The sequence below is a fragment of the Hibiscus syriacus genome, unplaced genomic scaffold (genome assembly GCF_006381635.1).
Source record: "Hibiscus syriacus cultivar Baekdansim isolate YM2019G1 unplaced genomic scaffold, ASM638163v2 tig00110338_pilon, whole genome shotgun sequence".
NCBI lineage: Eukaryota > Viridiplantae > Streptophyta > Magnoliopsida > Malvales > Malvaceae > Hibiscus > Hibiscus syriacus.
The window spans coordinates 200,655-216,525 of NW_024062691.1; the positions used below are offsets into that span (position 1 = coordinate 200,655).

At 35.7% G+C, this 15,871-nt stretch overlaps 1 protein-coding gene and 2 pseudogenes across 1 annotated transcript; 2 read left to right on the plus strand and 1 right to left on the minus strand.

Annotated features, from left to right (window-relative positions):
- The first annotated feature begins 7,490 nt into the window (after positions 1-7,490).
- Positions 7,491-10,633, plus strand: LOC120120295 (annotated as a pseudogene).
- Positions 10,634-10,896: 263 nt separating this feature from the next.
- Positions 10,897-12,859, minus strand: LOC120120298. Its single transcript, XM_039139955.1, has 3 exons — positions 12,852-12,859; positions 12,326-12,328; positions 10,897-12,168 (listed from the first exon to the last, which is right to left on the minus strand). The coding sequence occupies exon 3, from the start codon at positions 12,019-12,021 to the stop codon at positions 11,341-11,343; it is 681 nt and encodes a 226-aa protein (XP_038995886.1). The 5' UTR covers positions 12,022-12,168; positions 12,326-12,328; positions 12,852-12,859; the 3' UTR covers positions 10,897-11,340.
- On the plus strand, positions 12,026-14,847 carry LOC120120404 (annotated as a pseudogene).
- The last annotated feature ends 1,024 nt before the right edge of the window (positions 14,848-15,871 follow it).

Below are 15,871 nucleotides of genomic sequence, written 5' to 3' on the forward strand. Positions count from 1 at the left end.
AATTCATAAGCAACTGGTTCGATTCGTCGTATAACTTTGTAGGGCTCGAAAAATCGAGAAGAAAGTTTCTCATGCCGTAGCAAGAGAGTGTTGATGATATGACTAGACATGTAAGAAGACGGTCACCAACGTTAAAACTCACTTCCCTACGCTTGGAATCAGCTTGTGCCTTCATGGGTGATTGAGCCCTCTCGAGATTTGCTTCTAACAGTCATAGCATGTCATCTCTACGAAGAAGCTATTCTTTTAGCTCCGCAAGGTGTATTTCTTCTTGAACAAAGGGATGGAGTGGAGGGGGTCTTCCCATATACAATCTTGAAGGGTGTAGTCCCTGGTGAAGTGTGAAAACTGGTATTAAAGTAATATTTAGCCCAACATCAACACGTGTTGCATCATTGGACTCATCTTCAGGATTAATGTTGTCCTCCTCTCCAGCTTCTTTGTCACCGTTTGTAAGCTCCGACAAAGAGAAAGCACTTGTGTTGCATGTGACCAGGGCCGAATTTCTCATTGCAACGGGAACACAAGCCTTTAGAAATTTGATTTTGACGCTCAACAGCCCATAGACTAGATGTATTTGGGTGGGTGATTTGGTGGGACGATGATGGATGGCTACGTGTGGCTGTTGGGAAATTGTTAATGTAGATTTTTTTTTATGCGGAAGAAGAGAACATGTACATCTCGAGGAAGTAAACCAATTAGACCCCTTGGACATATGGGTTATGCCTAATTTACACTCAAATTTCATGGTCAAAGTCATAGTTTGATACACTATGTGTGGTCTGACCAATTTGATACTCTTGTTGATCTTCTTGCAAATTCTTTCCTACACTCTTGAATGGTTCTCATTTGGCGGATATCGCATAGGTATTCATTTAGATTTTGAAACTCAGTGGTGTCGTAATTTTTTGGAGTGCCTTATCAAACTCGTTCTTAAAAAACTAAAGTTGGTTTATTTTTTAGCCATGGAAACAAACCCAGTGCATCACCTTCAGAATGCATTGCAGCATTGTCCACTTTCAATCCATTCAGTCTAATAGTAGCAAAAATATTTTTCCACTTTAAGAATCCAACCTCGAAGGTCGTCACCTTCAAATTTTAGAAAAATCATCTTTGTGTACGATCGACAAGGAAAATTTCAATGTGGCCATAGACTGTTAGTTATTTGAAATAAATAGATTGGATAATTATTTACTAGAAAACAAAGCTAAATTCCTATAAAATAGTAGACAATTGAAACATAGCAGAAACTGATAGTTGTGGGAACATGGAGAGGACAGTAAAGGTGAGACTTGCAACTCCCCGTTAGCATCATGTAGATTATGGGATTGTATAAGCCAAGTAGATGAGAAAGACAACCATGGAAAACAGTAGCAAACTGTAACACAAACATGTCATTATATCTAATTTAGAGATTGACCCTACAAACATATTAATTTAGGATTTATTAGTGTGATCAAATTCCAGAGGGATCTAGTTCTTGTTTGATGAGTTTTTAGTGTTTGATTTAATGCAACATGTCATGATAATTATAAAACAAAATAATTATCAACCCAATTTTATCTCCACTAAATATATAAAATGCTGAAAGTTTTGTTCCTTTCAAACCACTTCAACTCTAAAGTCTTTCAGTTAATCAGCCAATCAGATCACCCAATTACTTGTACCTTTGTGAAGCTTAACATATTCCTTCTGATTAAAAAAACTAGTTAAAGACAAAATCTATGCTTAGATAGCCAGTCAAATATAAACTTACTTAAATACAACTTTCTTTTTAAAATTGCAAGAGAATATAGGTATCATCATCTGTGTTTAACTTTTGAAAGGCCAACAGACACCCTTGCTTGAAGATCAACAATTCCATGGAAAGAACATATTAGCTGGTTCAAGAACATCCACATGGCTCATGACAGATCACTACTTGGATTTGGGAGTGAAAGTATTGATCAAGTCCCACAAATAAAAAAAACACCATCACCTTCACAAACAATGCCACCTACATTTCCCCTTCACCACTCCTTTCTCCCATTTATTCTCACACTTTGGTGGGATGCCTCAAACCAAGCTTTTATCAAATGTTGAATATCATGACATATAGTATCTACTTTTTTGGAAGAAAAGTTTATTATCTTTCTCTTTCATTAAAAACATCTTTGTCCTTGAAGTTACCATTAGTGGTATTAATATGCCAAAAATTCTTATTTCAAATGGCTTTTTCTTGGTCATGAAATTCCCTTCCAATAGAATCTTTTGCACCTGAACCTAGCTCAGCTAGCATTGCAAACTTTTATTAAGAGAGATCTTCCATTTGTCTGTCTCTTTACATCTATCCTCCATAGTTAATGCTTCTGCCTTGGATATGTAAATCCATTGGCCTCTGCCAGAAATATTTAGCCTTTCAGTGAGTCATATTGCAGTCACTATGTGAAGAATGTTGTTAACTATGTTTTCTTGAGTTAAATTTTCCTGTACAATTTGGGAGAAATCAGAATATCAACAAGAAACTTTTATTATGATGAAATTTAGATAGAAAAAAATGAAACGTTTGACCTAAACAAGAAAAAGAAGCTCTTGTTGACAAAGGCCAATAACCATTAAGAGTGAGCAAAGATTCTGCAGAATATATGTAACTTTTGTCATGCTGAATTTTTTTTTTATCTCTGCCTTCTACGTTAACATAGAACGTAAAGACATTTATTCTCATCTCCCTCAAGCAATGCAGAATTCAAATGCTTGTCGCTTGTAGCTTATTGCTGTCCTTACTGATGTCATATTTCTGGAGAGTTTAATGTTAAATTCCATTGAGATTGTGACTTGCAAACAAATGATTGTTGTGTTTCTTAATTAATATTGTGCAGGATAGTCTTAAGAAACTGCTTTCAGTAATAAATGAAGCAAGGAGAAGACCTCATAGTGGCTCTACCCTTATCCTAGCCTTCATTTTCCACTCCACTTATCCAAGAAAAGCAAAGATAAATGAAGTGTAATGATTTTATCAATATTGTTAATGTTTAATCTTGTTGTTTTGTGAAGAACAGGAAGATCAAAAAAATACTCACGTTTAGAAAAGCTGAAGAATTTGCTTTGTGAAGCCAATCACCTTCATAAACAAAGTCAACTGATGGTTGGATAACGATATGTTTGGATCAGATCATTTAAACCATTCATTATGCTTTTCAATTTGAACATACATAGAGTTCTATGTAAACCAGTTTATTATTTCTTTTTGTGTATATTCTTTTGCGAGAACATTATGCTAGGTGGCATTGGACTTCGACTTTAGATGTTATCTCGATGCAGTGTTACTCAATTCGCCCCGACTCCCACGAGTCTCGTTTGAATTCATCCATTCTAATTTGGGATTCGTTCGAATTCCAATTTGTTGTAAAACGCGTGTTGGAACGAGTAAGTTGGCATATCGAAACCCAGAACAACAAAAGCAAACAAATTTAATATTGAGGGAAGAAAAAGAAACGCCTAGATTCAGCACCACAATCTATGTACTAGCATCGGGAAGAACATAATTTAAGTCGAGTGTTGTACAACTCTTCTTTCAATTAAGCAATGGAAAGAGAAAAGACCAATTTTAATCTATATAATGAATCAATCATAAGGAAGAACATAATTTAAGTCGAGTGTTGTACAACTCTTCTTTCAATTAAGCAATGGAAAGGGAAAAGACCAATTTTAATCTATATAATGAATCAATCATAACCAAATTATTCCCCAACGGATTTTGTACTCGGTCTGCGAATCAAAACGAACCGCGAATTAGGTAGCACTAGTTCAATGCAAGTTCAGATGTCAATTCTATTTGCTATGATTATGAATAATAATAAATGTCAATTCTTGACATGAAGACTTGAAAAAAAGGGGGGGGCGGGGGAATGCTGATACTGTCTTGCACTTGACCATAAGGGATAAAATATTTTACTTTTGTGGTGCTCATGGAAAGGACACATGTAAGAAAGCATGTAAAGATTTTTAAGCCATATTGATTTAATTAGTGAAGTGGAGACTACATTGACGGCTATGGAGTTTGAACTTTATTTGAAGTAAATGGATACTGAAACCAGTCCCTGCAGACACAAAATAAAGGTACTTTTCAATCCTTATGGTGTCCACACCCGAAAGCAATGTCTTATGTGAACTTCACTGAGCATTTTTCTTTCTTGGTTTTACACTAAACCAATGGCTCCTCAAGGCATGAAACATCAGTCCACCTCTGTTTTAATTTTTTATTGTGGATTTTCCATGCAAATCAGGCATGAATATCACTTTCCATTGGTGAGGCTGCGCATGTAAAATAGAAAAATATTGACATCAGATGCATGCGGGGCCATGGAAGAGTTATTCCATCCATTTTCCTTTTGTCCAGCTAGTAGAAATATTAGGTTTCTTTTCAGTGATGGCAGACCGTCTAGAATTAATTACATTAAATTCTCAAGATCTTACCTTCTTGTTATACCAATTCAATTTAATATATCCGAGATGGTTGTTAGATTATTACATCTGTAAGTTCTCTTTTTGTCCTGAGTAATACTTTCGAGCTACATATTCCCTGTATATATACTTTTTCCTTGTCACTTTTATTTGTTTTTTCATACTCGTTTATGTATGTTTATGTATAGGGATAGATCGAGGGGCTGGTAGGGGTGTCGTCTCTCTTAAAAATTTTGAAATTCCAGTTTGGATTTCTTTTGTATTTTTTTATTAATAATCTGTTTTCTTCTCTTAAAATTTTATAAATTCGTCTTTATTATAAAATCTCGTATCCGTACCTAATTATGTCAGTATGCAGTGCAGGTGATTACAAAAAAGAGCTTCCATCATGTAAAGTTTACATAAAATACTGATTTCTTCTGATTGTTGGATCTCAAAAGTGATGAAATAAATCCATTAACTAGATCGGCTGTTCATTGCTATCATATAATACGTTTCATCTACTAAACCCAGATTTAATCTAGGTGGTCCATATATGATGCCACCCTTAAAATAAAGAGATGAAAGCCATTAGATTTTGATTCGAACCTCAACATCTGCAACTCTTTTCTTCATCATTCCACTGAAATCATGGTAAGTATTCTATTGGTTTTAGGAATTGGGTTCAGTGAGACCTTTGTTCTTCAACTATCCATTCCCACCATTGAATTCTGGCTTTTGATAATAAAATATTGGATGGGACAATGAAGATAAAATCATTCCCCTTGCAATATGCTTTAATATTGTATAACAACATGAGTCACGTGAAGGTCTCTTCATGCTTCATTTGCACACTGATCACTGGCTGCTATAATGTAATATCTACATCTAACCTCAACACACTGGGCTCTAAAAGAATGTCTGATGTATATCCTCAAAAAGCTATAGAAACTTCATATAATTAATGGAAGAAAAAATGATCATTGGCAAGTTAAAAGTCAATTAGTATAAATAATGAAGTCATTACTAAGCCATAACATAGGTACTAATAGATGGTACCTCGAGATCATTATTCTCTTCTTAAAAAATATTGTCTGATAGGATAGATTAATAATATCCCCCACTTTTTCAAGGCCTAACATTCTCTCTCACTCAATCTCGTGAAGTCACGGGTTATCCCACATGCACGACGTGAAATTAGGCAGTCAAATAGTCACTTTAATACTATTAAGGGCCATTACCCTCCTCTTGAAAAAAAAATCTCATGGTATATGTAATGTCATAGATTATAAACTCCAGAACCTTTCTTTTTCTTTCCGACGTGGGATACTTGACAATATCTAGTTTCACTAAGGAATAGTTTAAAAGCACACTTGTAAATTATAAGTATTATCTATTCTGGTTCCATCAATGGATGAAAGGAAGTAACACTTGGTTTCTCTGGAAATGACTCTCTCACTATTCCACTTTCCCCCAGCCTTTTCATTAGTAAAATTGTCTTTTGTGATAATAAAAACAATAGACTTTTCACTCATATTATATGTCATGTTAGAAAAACACTAATGTTTAATTAAAAGGTGCTTTGACAACACTCAATGGGAAAATCAGTGGAAAATTTCAGATGACCCACTTAACAAAATTAGAAGCACAAGTATCCGAGAACTTCCTACTAGTTTCCTGAGTGCAACTTAAGTACCAATCATTTTGAAAAGCACTGCAAAAATTAAAGTCTAATCCCTTGATGCTTTACTTATTCTCAGTTTTGTGAATATGCTCACTACTGCTTTAAAATTTTAGTACCCATATCTGATATCTCAACCATCTAATTAGATTTCAATCTTGTACAAAAAGACATGGCTGGAAATGGTATATAAAATGTAACCAAATTATCAAAGAAAATGAAGATTTATAACATCTGTTGTTACTGACAATAACTTTGTCTGCATACTCTTCATAGGTGACTTTTAACTTGATAATGATTCTTGAGGACACAAAAAGGAAAATTAAAGGCAGAAAGCTCTTGGATAAGTTTGCTTGGAAATGGTAAATAAATAATGGCGTCTTCGCTTTTTTATACAATTTTAATAGCATCTCTAATAATTTTGATGCACTTCAAAATAGGGTACTGCAGATGCGTCATCCCACAGTGAGTTATATGTGGGGAATTCTTTCAGAAGAGAAGCGATTCTAAAAAAAAATGAAGATTCATGTACATACATTGATAAAAAAAAATTCTTAAATTTTTAGACCTCTTAATATTTAATTCTAAATATGTTACTACTTCATACACAACTTAAAAGTCTTATTCTTTATTCAAATATTTTGTATGTGTGCTATTCATTTGTTGGAAACTTACCTCACACTTTACGCACCAACGTTCTATTGATGATGGAAGCCGTGTATTGTATATCACTACTTCACATGTATTATCTTCCTCATCTTGTGTGTTTTTTCTTCTTCATTTTTTCCTTTTTTTTGTGTGTGAGATTTTATCTGTTCTATTTCCTGCTAATCATGTGATTGAATTTACTGCTAAAGCACAGCTTAATGATAAAGCTTGTCAATTATTCAAAACAAAACAAAAATGGTGAATGTCATCATAACCATGATGTTAGATAGGCTTTCTACCTGCTAATTCCACCTATAAAGTGATTACACCATAGAACTTTCGGCCTTATTCGCTATAATCCAAGAATAGTTTAGAAATATATACGATTTTATTGTAAACTCAAAATCATCCTTGAATTAATTTCAAGATTTCTAGGAAGAAGCCAGTTTTACACTGGTGTTTCTGCTACTGCAAACTATGATGTTCTATTGAGGAATAAGTCCACTTATTCGCCAGACAGATGGGTTTGCCAGACTGATGGGTGTAATCTTTATTTGCTTATAAAAAAGTGTATGTATGGGTTTAATCAAAGCTTCAAATGTATAAATTCCAAAAGATTTGGTCAATGTCTCTCCTCACGTATAGTTTTCAAAATGTTAGACTTTTTTTTCTCCATCTTTTACTTTTTTTCTCCATCTTTTACTTTGCATGCTTCTGTAACATGAATTCGGTCTATAAGTAACTGGTTGTGTAAGGGATTAAAGGAAAGTATTGTCGGTCTGAACACAGTACCCCCAAATGACAACTAGGAATTTTCAATAACGCTAAGGGTTACCAATTTGTTCTCCAATAAAATTTAGATAAAAAGGAATCTAGCAAATATCAAATTAATAATATATCACCTCTCTCGCTCTCTCTCTCTCCCCCCCTAAATGAATATTTAAACCCTCACCTCGAGGCTCAAACTTCTCATGGAAAGCCACAGAAGAACAGGAGTCCTTTCATAGATATGGCAACCATTCGATCCAACCAAAAAGCTTTCTTCTTCTTCAACTATCTCCAGTCTCTTTCCCAAACCCCTCATAGGCTCAGAAAGAGAATGCTAGCAACATGGACCCCGGACCAAGAGCTTAATCGAATAAAGGTAAGGTCTGGTGCTGATATGAAGAGGAAACTTAGATGGTATGACTTGGTAGCTCTTGGCGTTGGTGGAATGCTTGGTGTTGGTGTTTTCGTCACCACTGGCCCCGTAGCTCGCTATGACTCTGGTCCATCAGTCTTCATATCCTATATCATTGCTGGAATATCAGCACTTCTCTCTTCTTTGTGTTACACCGAGTTTTCAGTCCAGATTCCTGTTGCTGGTGGTGCCTTTAGTTACCTGACAGTGACTTTTGGTATATTATCATTACGTTAGATGTAACCTTCCTTTTTCTTCATTTCTTGATTAATTGAAATGATTATAACATAGAAATATACATGTCACCAACTTATCCAATTACCTTCCATAGGAGAATTTGTGGGGTATTTTGCTGGAGCGAACATACTAATGGAGTATGTATTGTCGAACGCCGCCGTTGCAAGAAGTTTTACAGAGTATTTATGCTCAACCTTTGGAATAAGTGATCCCAATTCCTGGAGAGTGGAAGTTCATGGATTGCTAGAAGGTTATAACAAGTTGGATTTCTCAGCTGTTGCTCTTGTTCTTATTCTCACTCTCTGCCTATGTCATAGGTTTGATTTCTCATTCCCTTTTGTTTTGTAGTTCAAAATGAACAAGTTTTTAGAGGGTGAACTGATGGATGTTTCCTTCTTTTGGTTTACAGTACAAAGGAAAGCTCAATCTTGAACCTTATCATGACAATCTTCCATGTTTATTCTTCGGGTTCATCATAATCATGAGTTTCTGCAATGGAAGTGTGGATAACTTGGTGAAGCCAAGAGGGTTAACTCCTAATGGTATTAGAGGTGTTCTTGATGGAGCAGCTATAGTTTACTTCAGCTATATAGGCTATGACTCTGTCTCAACCTTGGCCGAAGAGATCCAAAACCCTTCGGTAACCCTTCCGGTGGGAATCATTGGTTCGGTTCTTATCGTCTCGGGACTTTACTGCCTCATGGCCTTGGCTTTGTGTATGATGGTTCCTTACAATCAGGTCAGTCGACATATACAACTTGTTCCTGAAATATAGATGTCAAGTTCTTTTCTTACGGGAACAATCTTGATATACTAAACTGTTTTGTTTTCACATGATGGTATAGATTGCTGAAAAGGCATCATATTCAAAGGCTTTCCAAAGTATTGGTTGGAAGTGGACGGGGAATGTTGTAGGGGCAGGAGCAAGCTTGGGGATAGTTGCTTCTCTTTTGGTCGCCATGTTAGGCCAAGCCAGGTACTTGTGTGTTATTGGAAGGGCCAGGCTAGTCCCATCTTGGTTATCTAAGGTGCATCCTTCCACTGGCACCCCATTAAATGCCACTCTCTTTTTAGGTATATGAAGTCCCCCCCCCCCAGTTTTTTTAGCTGTATATTGTACGGTGGTCTAATCTAACATTGATTTTCAGTAAATTTTAACTTAAAAATGTTATCATTGATTTTTGGTAAATTTTAACTTAAAATGTTATCATGTATAATCTAAAAGGTTATATAACTGACAATAATTTTAATTATAATCAATAATGGTACATTAGAGTGAGTTTTAACCTAAAATGTTACATGTCTACTCTAAACAATTACATGATTGATAATAATTTCGATTGCATTAGTTGACGATAACTTTTTAAGTTGCAACCGGAATAATTATGCAATTTACTTGATTTATTATGTAGAACGTAATATTTTTCAATTTCAACCTAAAATATTATCATATTCACTCAAAAATTATGATCTTAACTCTTTTTATACTTGTATTAACGGATTGTATTTTAAACAATACCTATTTCTTAATTGGAAAGTGTTCGCCAGTTGCTAGGTTTATGACATATTTCTAACCTAATTTCTCCTTCATATTCAACCATCCCCTCCTCGTTTCCCACTTCCCCTTGACCCTTACTTTGGTTTTTCCATTTCCTTTTTCCTTGGGGTTGGTGTGGAATTTGATGAAAGGGCTATTCACCACAAATTCTTGATTACTCTGATGTCACTTTCAATCACAATTAAGAGGCTAATAATGGCAGACATTCCTGATTGCATAACAAAATAATGTTCTTCAGAGCAATTCTTTTTGTACATCAAATACTATTGTGATTGTATGAAATAATAAAGAGAATTTGATGTGTACATGGTATAGGGATTTGCACGGCATCAATAGCACTCTTCACTGACTTGGACATAGTGATTGAAATGATCTCAATCGGCACATTGTTGGTGTTCTACCTGGTGGCCAATGCTCTTATCTACCGAAAATATGTGACAACAGGCAAAAATTCACCTTCCATCACACTCTCCTTCCTCTTCCTCGTTACATCATGCGCGATAGGCTTCTCGATATCCTGGAAACTTGAGCAGCAATGGTGGGGTTTGCCTCTTTTCGGTGGGATCACGGTCGCCTTCATCACCTTCTTCCAGTACACGATGCCTTGCCAAGGGCAGCCAAGTGAGTGGTCAGTGCCTTTCATGCCTTGGCCGGCTTCAATATCCATTTTCCTCAACGTCTTCCTTATGACCACATTAAAGATGCTCTCATTCCAAAGGTTTGCTGTATGGGCATGTTTGATAACTTTGTTCTATGTATTATATGGAGTTCACTCAACGTTTGAAGCAGAAGAGATGGAGATGGAAGTTGCTGTTAATGAAGTACCAACCCATCTATCCAACTAACTAAGCTAGAGGTTTAACATTTAAACTCTATTAAAATTAGAAAAATCGAGCTTTTCCTCTCATTTTCTATTATTTAAGCATTTAGTAATGAGAGGCAATCAATCTAAGTTCCTCTTAATTTTGAATTCGAAAAACTCGATCTAAGTTTGAATTGTTTCTAAGAACATTTGGCGAGCTTAAAAGATAATGCAAATGAAACCATAGTAGTAAACAAAATTATCCAACACTAGGTGACAATATCTACCTTTCTTTTTTAATGAAAACATCTTCTTGCCATCCTTCAACCCCATTTCACTTCGTATTAGGGAACATGGAGGACGGTTTCTTTCGACAAAAATGCATTAGAAAATGCATCCATGATCTTTTGCTGCGACTCGAGTATCATCTCGTTGTGTTTCATCTCTATCTCCATTCTCATCTTCTCAATCTCCCTTACCATCTCCATCCACAGAAACCCTTCGGCCAACAACTCCATTTAAACCCCTCTTGAACCCAGCACTAGCGTTCTTCCTCCCAAGCCCTTGCCTTGAAAAAGAAGCAACTCCATTTAAACCCCCAAAGTCACCACCTGGTTCAAAGTTCCAATCACCTCTACCACGTTTCTTTTGTTGACCTCTACCATTTTTCTTTTGTTGAAAAGCTTGAGGCATTGAATCTCTTGCTCGAAACGCCATTTCTTCATCATTTGAGTCATTATCATAATTATAATTTAGATTGGGGCAACAATAATTTTTTGGTTTGAATCCCACGTTCAAAAAACACTGATCACCTAAGGTCTTAAGAGGAAACTCTGAAGACTATCGACATCTTGAGCAAAACTATGATCAAAATCAACAATAGAACCATAACCATCGCCAATTCTACCGTTACTCTTAAAATTTTTAGTTCCTTTATCCACAAAATCCCCATTTCCATGCCATTTCACCCCATGCTCACTTCCCAATCTGTCATCAAAATTAAAACTTGAACCATACCCACCACCATATTCATAATGAACACCGGGACTAGACCCAGAGTTCCCATCAATATGCCGGCACTGAACAGATGATTCCTCATCACGGTAACGCTCCAAACGAGAACGGTAACACTTCCTCATCACGGAGATGGAGTGCCGATCATGCCTTGCCCGGTAATGATTCATGAAGATGGAGATGAAGAGATGTATTCTCTGCTTCTTCTCTGCACGGTAACGCTTCCTCATCTTCTCGGTCTTATGCCGGCACTGAACAGACGATTTCACAGTCCCGGGATCGGACGCGGAGGATACGGCATCCGACACGGCGTCCCAATCCAACGCTTTCAGGTTCCTACGTCGAAGAGCGAACCATTTGTCCTTGTAAGCCTTGATCAACACCAGTGTTTCCCCTTTAGTCCAGCAGGGAGGAGGGACCCGCCGTGTGGCAGTAGCGGAGGAGGATTGCAGAAGAGGATGAGAAGTAGTAGTCGACATAATGATGGAGAAGAAGCTGGTGGAGGAGGTGTTCGGTGTGGGATAAGGAAAAAAGAAGGGAGCATTTGTTGTTTTTGAATGGCTTAAAAAAGAGAGGGGTTTAATATGAAAGCGATTAAAGAGGGAGAGAAGCTGTCGATTGGTTGCCTGATGCGTGCGGTGGCGGCTATCGTGCGGTGGGGTGGGGAGTGGTCACGCGACAGCGAAACACATTTATTTGAGGTTAAGTAGAAGTGTTGGAAGGCTAGAGTCCGTAACTAAACACGCAAACCAAGTACTTAATGTCAACCAATGATGAACCCACTTCCTCTTTTCGGCATCCCTGACAAAGGAGGGTTTGCGTTGGATTGAAGTGGCTACTCATGGTGGTGACTGGTGCGGTGCTGATATGAAAACCAGAGGGGAGAGCCCACTTTGGATGTAAAAACTGGTCTTCATCTTTTGCCCTTTGAGTGGAATGCGTACTAAAATTGAATTGAAATCTCAGCTTTTAGGACCCAAGAAGTTGTTTATTGCAACAAAAAATGGTTAGAAAATCTGGCTTTTAACATAATCGAACCGATACAATTGCATGAAAGTAACATAAAACTATATACGCTTCCTAAATTAACTTAACAGAACCTAAAAATAATTAATATAACAAAGATTAATTAGAGCTTATTCAATGGCTAAAACGTATTTCATAGTCTGTATAGCACTGTGAATTTCTAGATGTCATGTGTAGGTATGATCTTCTAAATATATGTAAAAAAAAACACATAAAAGATTAAGTATACCCATATCTGATACTCTCGAGTATGGGTAACATAGGTTGTCCTTGAGTCCTTCACATTGATGGTTGCCTTGATGTTGGAATTTTCACGGGAAATAATTTATAGATGTGAATTTCTGCTTCAATTTTGGACTGTTTTTCTGGCTGTTATGCAGCTATGACAAATCAACAGCTAATGGATAAAGGAAACCAGATGATGGATGAGACTGATCAAGCCATTGACAGGGCTAAGAAGGTACAAACTTTTGATGCATTAGATTTTGAAAACAAATGCTGCATTTTCCTCAACCGAGAAATGATTTCTTGCATTTAGAGCTTTGGTTCTTTGAAATTTCATTTCATGTTATTTTTAGAAAAAGAGGCAAGAGGTCTTGGGATGTAATACCTCTTAATTCAATTCCTCCCATGTCATCAACTCGTCCCTTGTTTTTAATAGGTTGTCCAAGACACTGTTGATGTTGGAACAGACACTAATGCAGCTCTCAAGGCTCAGGTACATAACTTGAAAGCATTAAAAATTATCAACTTGGCCTATATCTCAGGTTCAGCTAACTGGTTTACTCTAGTTTGATATTCAAACTAAGAAGGCTTATTTTCCTCATATTTAGACTGAACAAATGAGCAGGGTAGTTAATGAGCTGGATTCTATCAATTTCTCAATGAAAAAGCATCTAAATTGGTCAAAGAATTTAGTAGACAGGTCAATCTCTGAAACATCCACTTCCTTCCAATGGTCAAATACTGTCTTGAATTCAACTCTATTTACAAATTTCATTCCCTTTTTCTGTATAGGTTGTCACTGATAAGTGCTTTATGACAATGTTGTTTCTCTTTGTTATGGGTGTCATAGTCATCATCGTCGTCAAGGTACTACTCTTTTTCTCTGTCTCGTTACACCATTTATCACTGAACTAAGGCTTTGCTTTGATATGAAAGATGGAAAATTTGTTAAGCTACAAAACAAGAAAACGACTATGAATCTTAACCATTTGATTAACAAATTTTCTCAGCTCGTGAATCCAAAGAATAAGGACATTCCGGATATTCCAGGACTAGCACCACCTGCAATGAGCCGACGGTTGCTTCGGTATCCTAATTGAAGAGTTGGAATGAACCAACTACCAGATAAATGTTTCAAGATTATTCGCAGCCACTTTGAATTGAAGTTTGAAGCATAAATAGCCATATAACCCTGGTGGTTGTCAATGCAGAGAACTGTTGTCACAGTAATAATCAATGAAGAGTTCGGAAGAACTTGCCATGGACTAAATCCCAACTGTTATTTTTTTGATTTACCGACTCGAATAACTGTCAGGACTGAAGGAATTGTCACATTTGACAGCATCCCTAAAATAAAACGTTTTTGCTTCCGTTTTGTCAAAATTCTTCATAGTCATGTTCGTGATTCCGAGACAATCAACCACAAATTCAACAGTTCATAATTAAACATGAAAAAGAAATAAGGTCAAATTTCAGGGGGAATCGACAGAAAGGGTTTGTTTAGCCGTAATTGTCAACATGTCCGATAAAGTAAGAAAATATTTAGGAAATTAATAAAGAAAGTAGGTATCAACCGAGACGGACATAGTATTTTATGTTATTAGGGCGAACTTTTAAAATTTTATGGAGGGATGAACTTATAAAATTTTATGAGGGGTGAAAAAATATTTTCAATAAAAAATACATAGTTGCATGAATCTTCGTGTTGACCTGGTTGCGTCAGCCGTGTAGAACGGATGAAAAGGTACACGCCATGCTGTTGAAAATATTGCATGCAATTATAAATTATAGTATCCTTGTCCTGATTTCCTAGGCAGATATGAAATGGGAACTTGGACCCTCGACTTCTAAACAGTTATACTTTGAGAGCAGCTCCAAAGGTTGGGAAGTTGGCTGATAGCTGCCTGAACAAAAACGCCAAGGAAAGACCAACAACGAGTCAGGTGGTAGAGCGCTTGAAGCAAGCAATACAAGAATCAGAAGAAGGAAGCTCTTCAGTCGACAAGGCTTCCCTTATGTCCTCGACGAGAAACGGCCGACGAAGATCGAAGTAAGGTTCGGTATAAGCGCATTTCTGATCTGATCTTTAGCAGATAGCCAATCAATAAAGCTTCTATACTAGTGACTAACCATATATATATTGATGCATTCAACTCATGTTTGTAAGACTTTTGGTGTTGGCCATCCCATCGAAAGAGGCAGTGCAGAGAAGGACGAATTTCTTTTCAGCAGAAAGAATGCTTGTAAATCAGAGCAGCCATTGTAGGTTTCTATGGATTAAATTGACACTTGAATTTCTTTGTTGACCAAAAGGATTCCTTCTTTTGAAAGAAACAATAATGGAAACAAAAAGGCATTGTTTGCTGATATTTTTCATTTTTAAATAAAAATAAATGAATTCCTCATGTGTTTATTACTTTAGTGTAGTTTCTCAAGCCACACTCCAACTTCTAATTTTAATTTATAATTAAATTAGATACAGTAAAATAAATAAAAATCGATTACTCAAATATTTTCAACAAAAATCAAATATTTGAATTAGTACTCAAAATAATAGAAACTGAGGAATATATGAAAAAAAAGGAAAACTTCAAATTATTGTTATTCTGTAGTTTTGTTTCTATAACGAAAGATTTTGTTTAATACTTGAAGATACGTTATATGATAAAATATTTTGGGATAATTATGTATTTAGTATTTATATTATCAGTTTTGATCCGTTTTAATACTTAAACTTTAAATTTTTTTTAAATTCATATTTAATGTTTAGTTTTTGTTTCATTTTAGTACTTTGTCGTTAAAAAGTTTAACAACGCTGCATTTTTTTATGAGTAAATTACACCATTCATCACTCAAATATCTTCTTACTCTTATTTTGATACTAAAGTTTAAAAAATTTCAATTTAACTATTCAACTTTCAAATTGTTCCTATTTTAATCATTCTATTTTTATTTTATTAATAATTTTTGTGACATGAAACTTTTTATTATTATGTTATTAATATATAATTAAAAATTTAAAAAATAAATTTAAAAGTTAGAATAATTAAATTAGGAATAACTCGAAAGTTAAGTAAT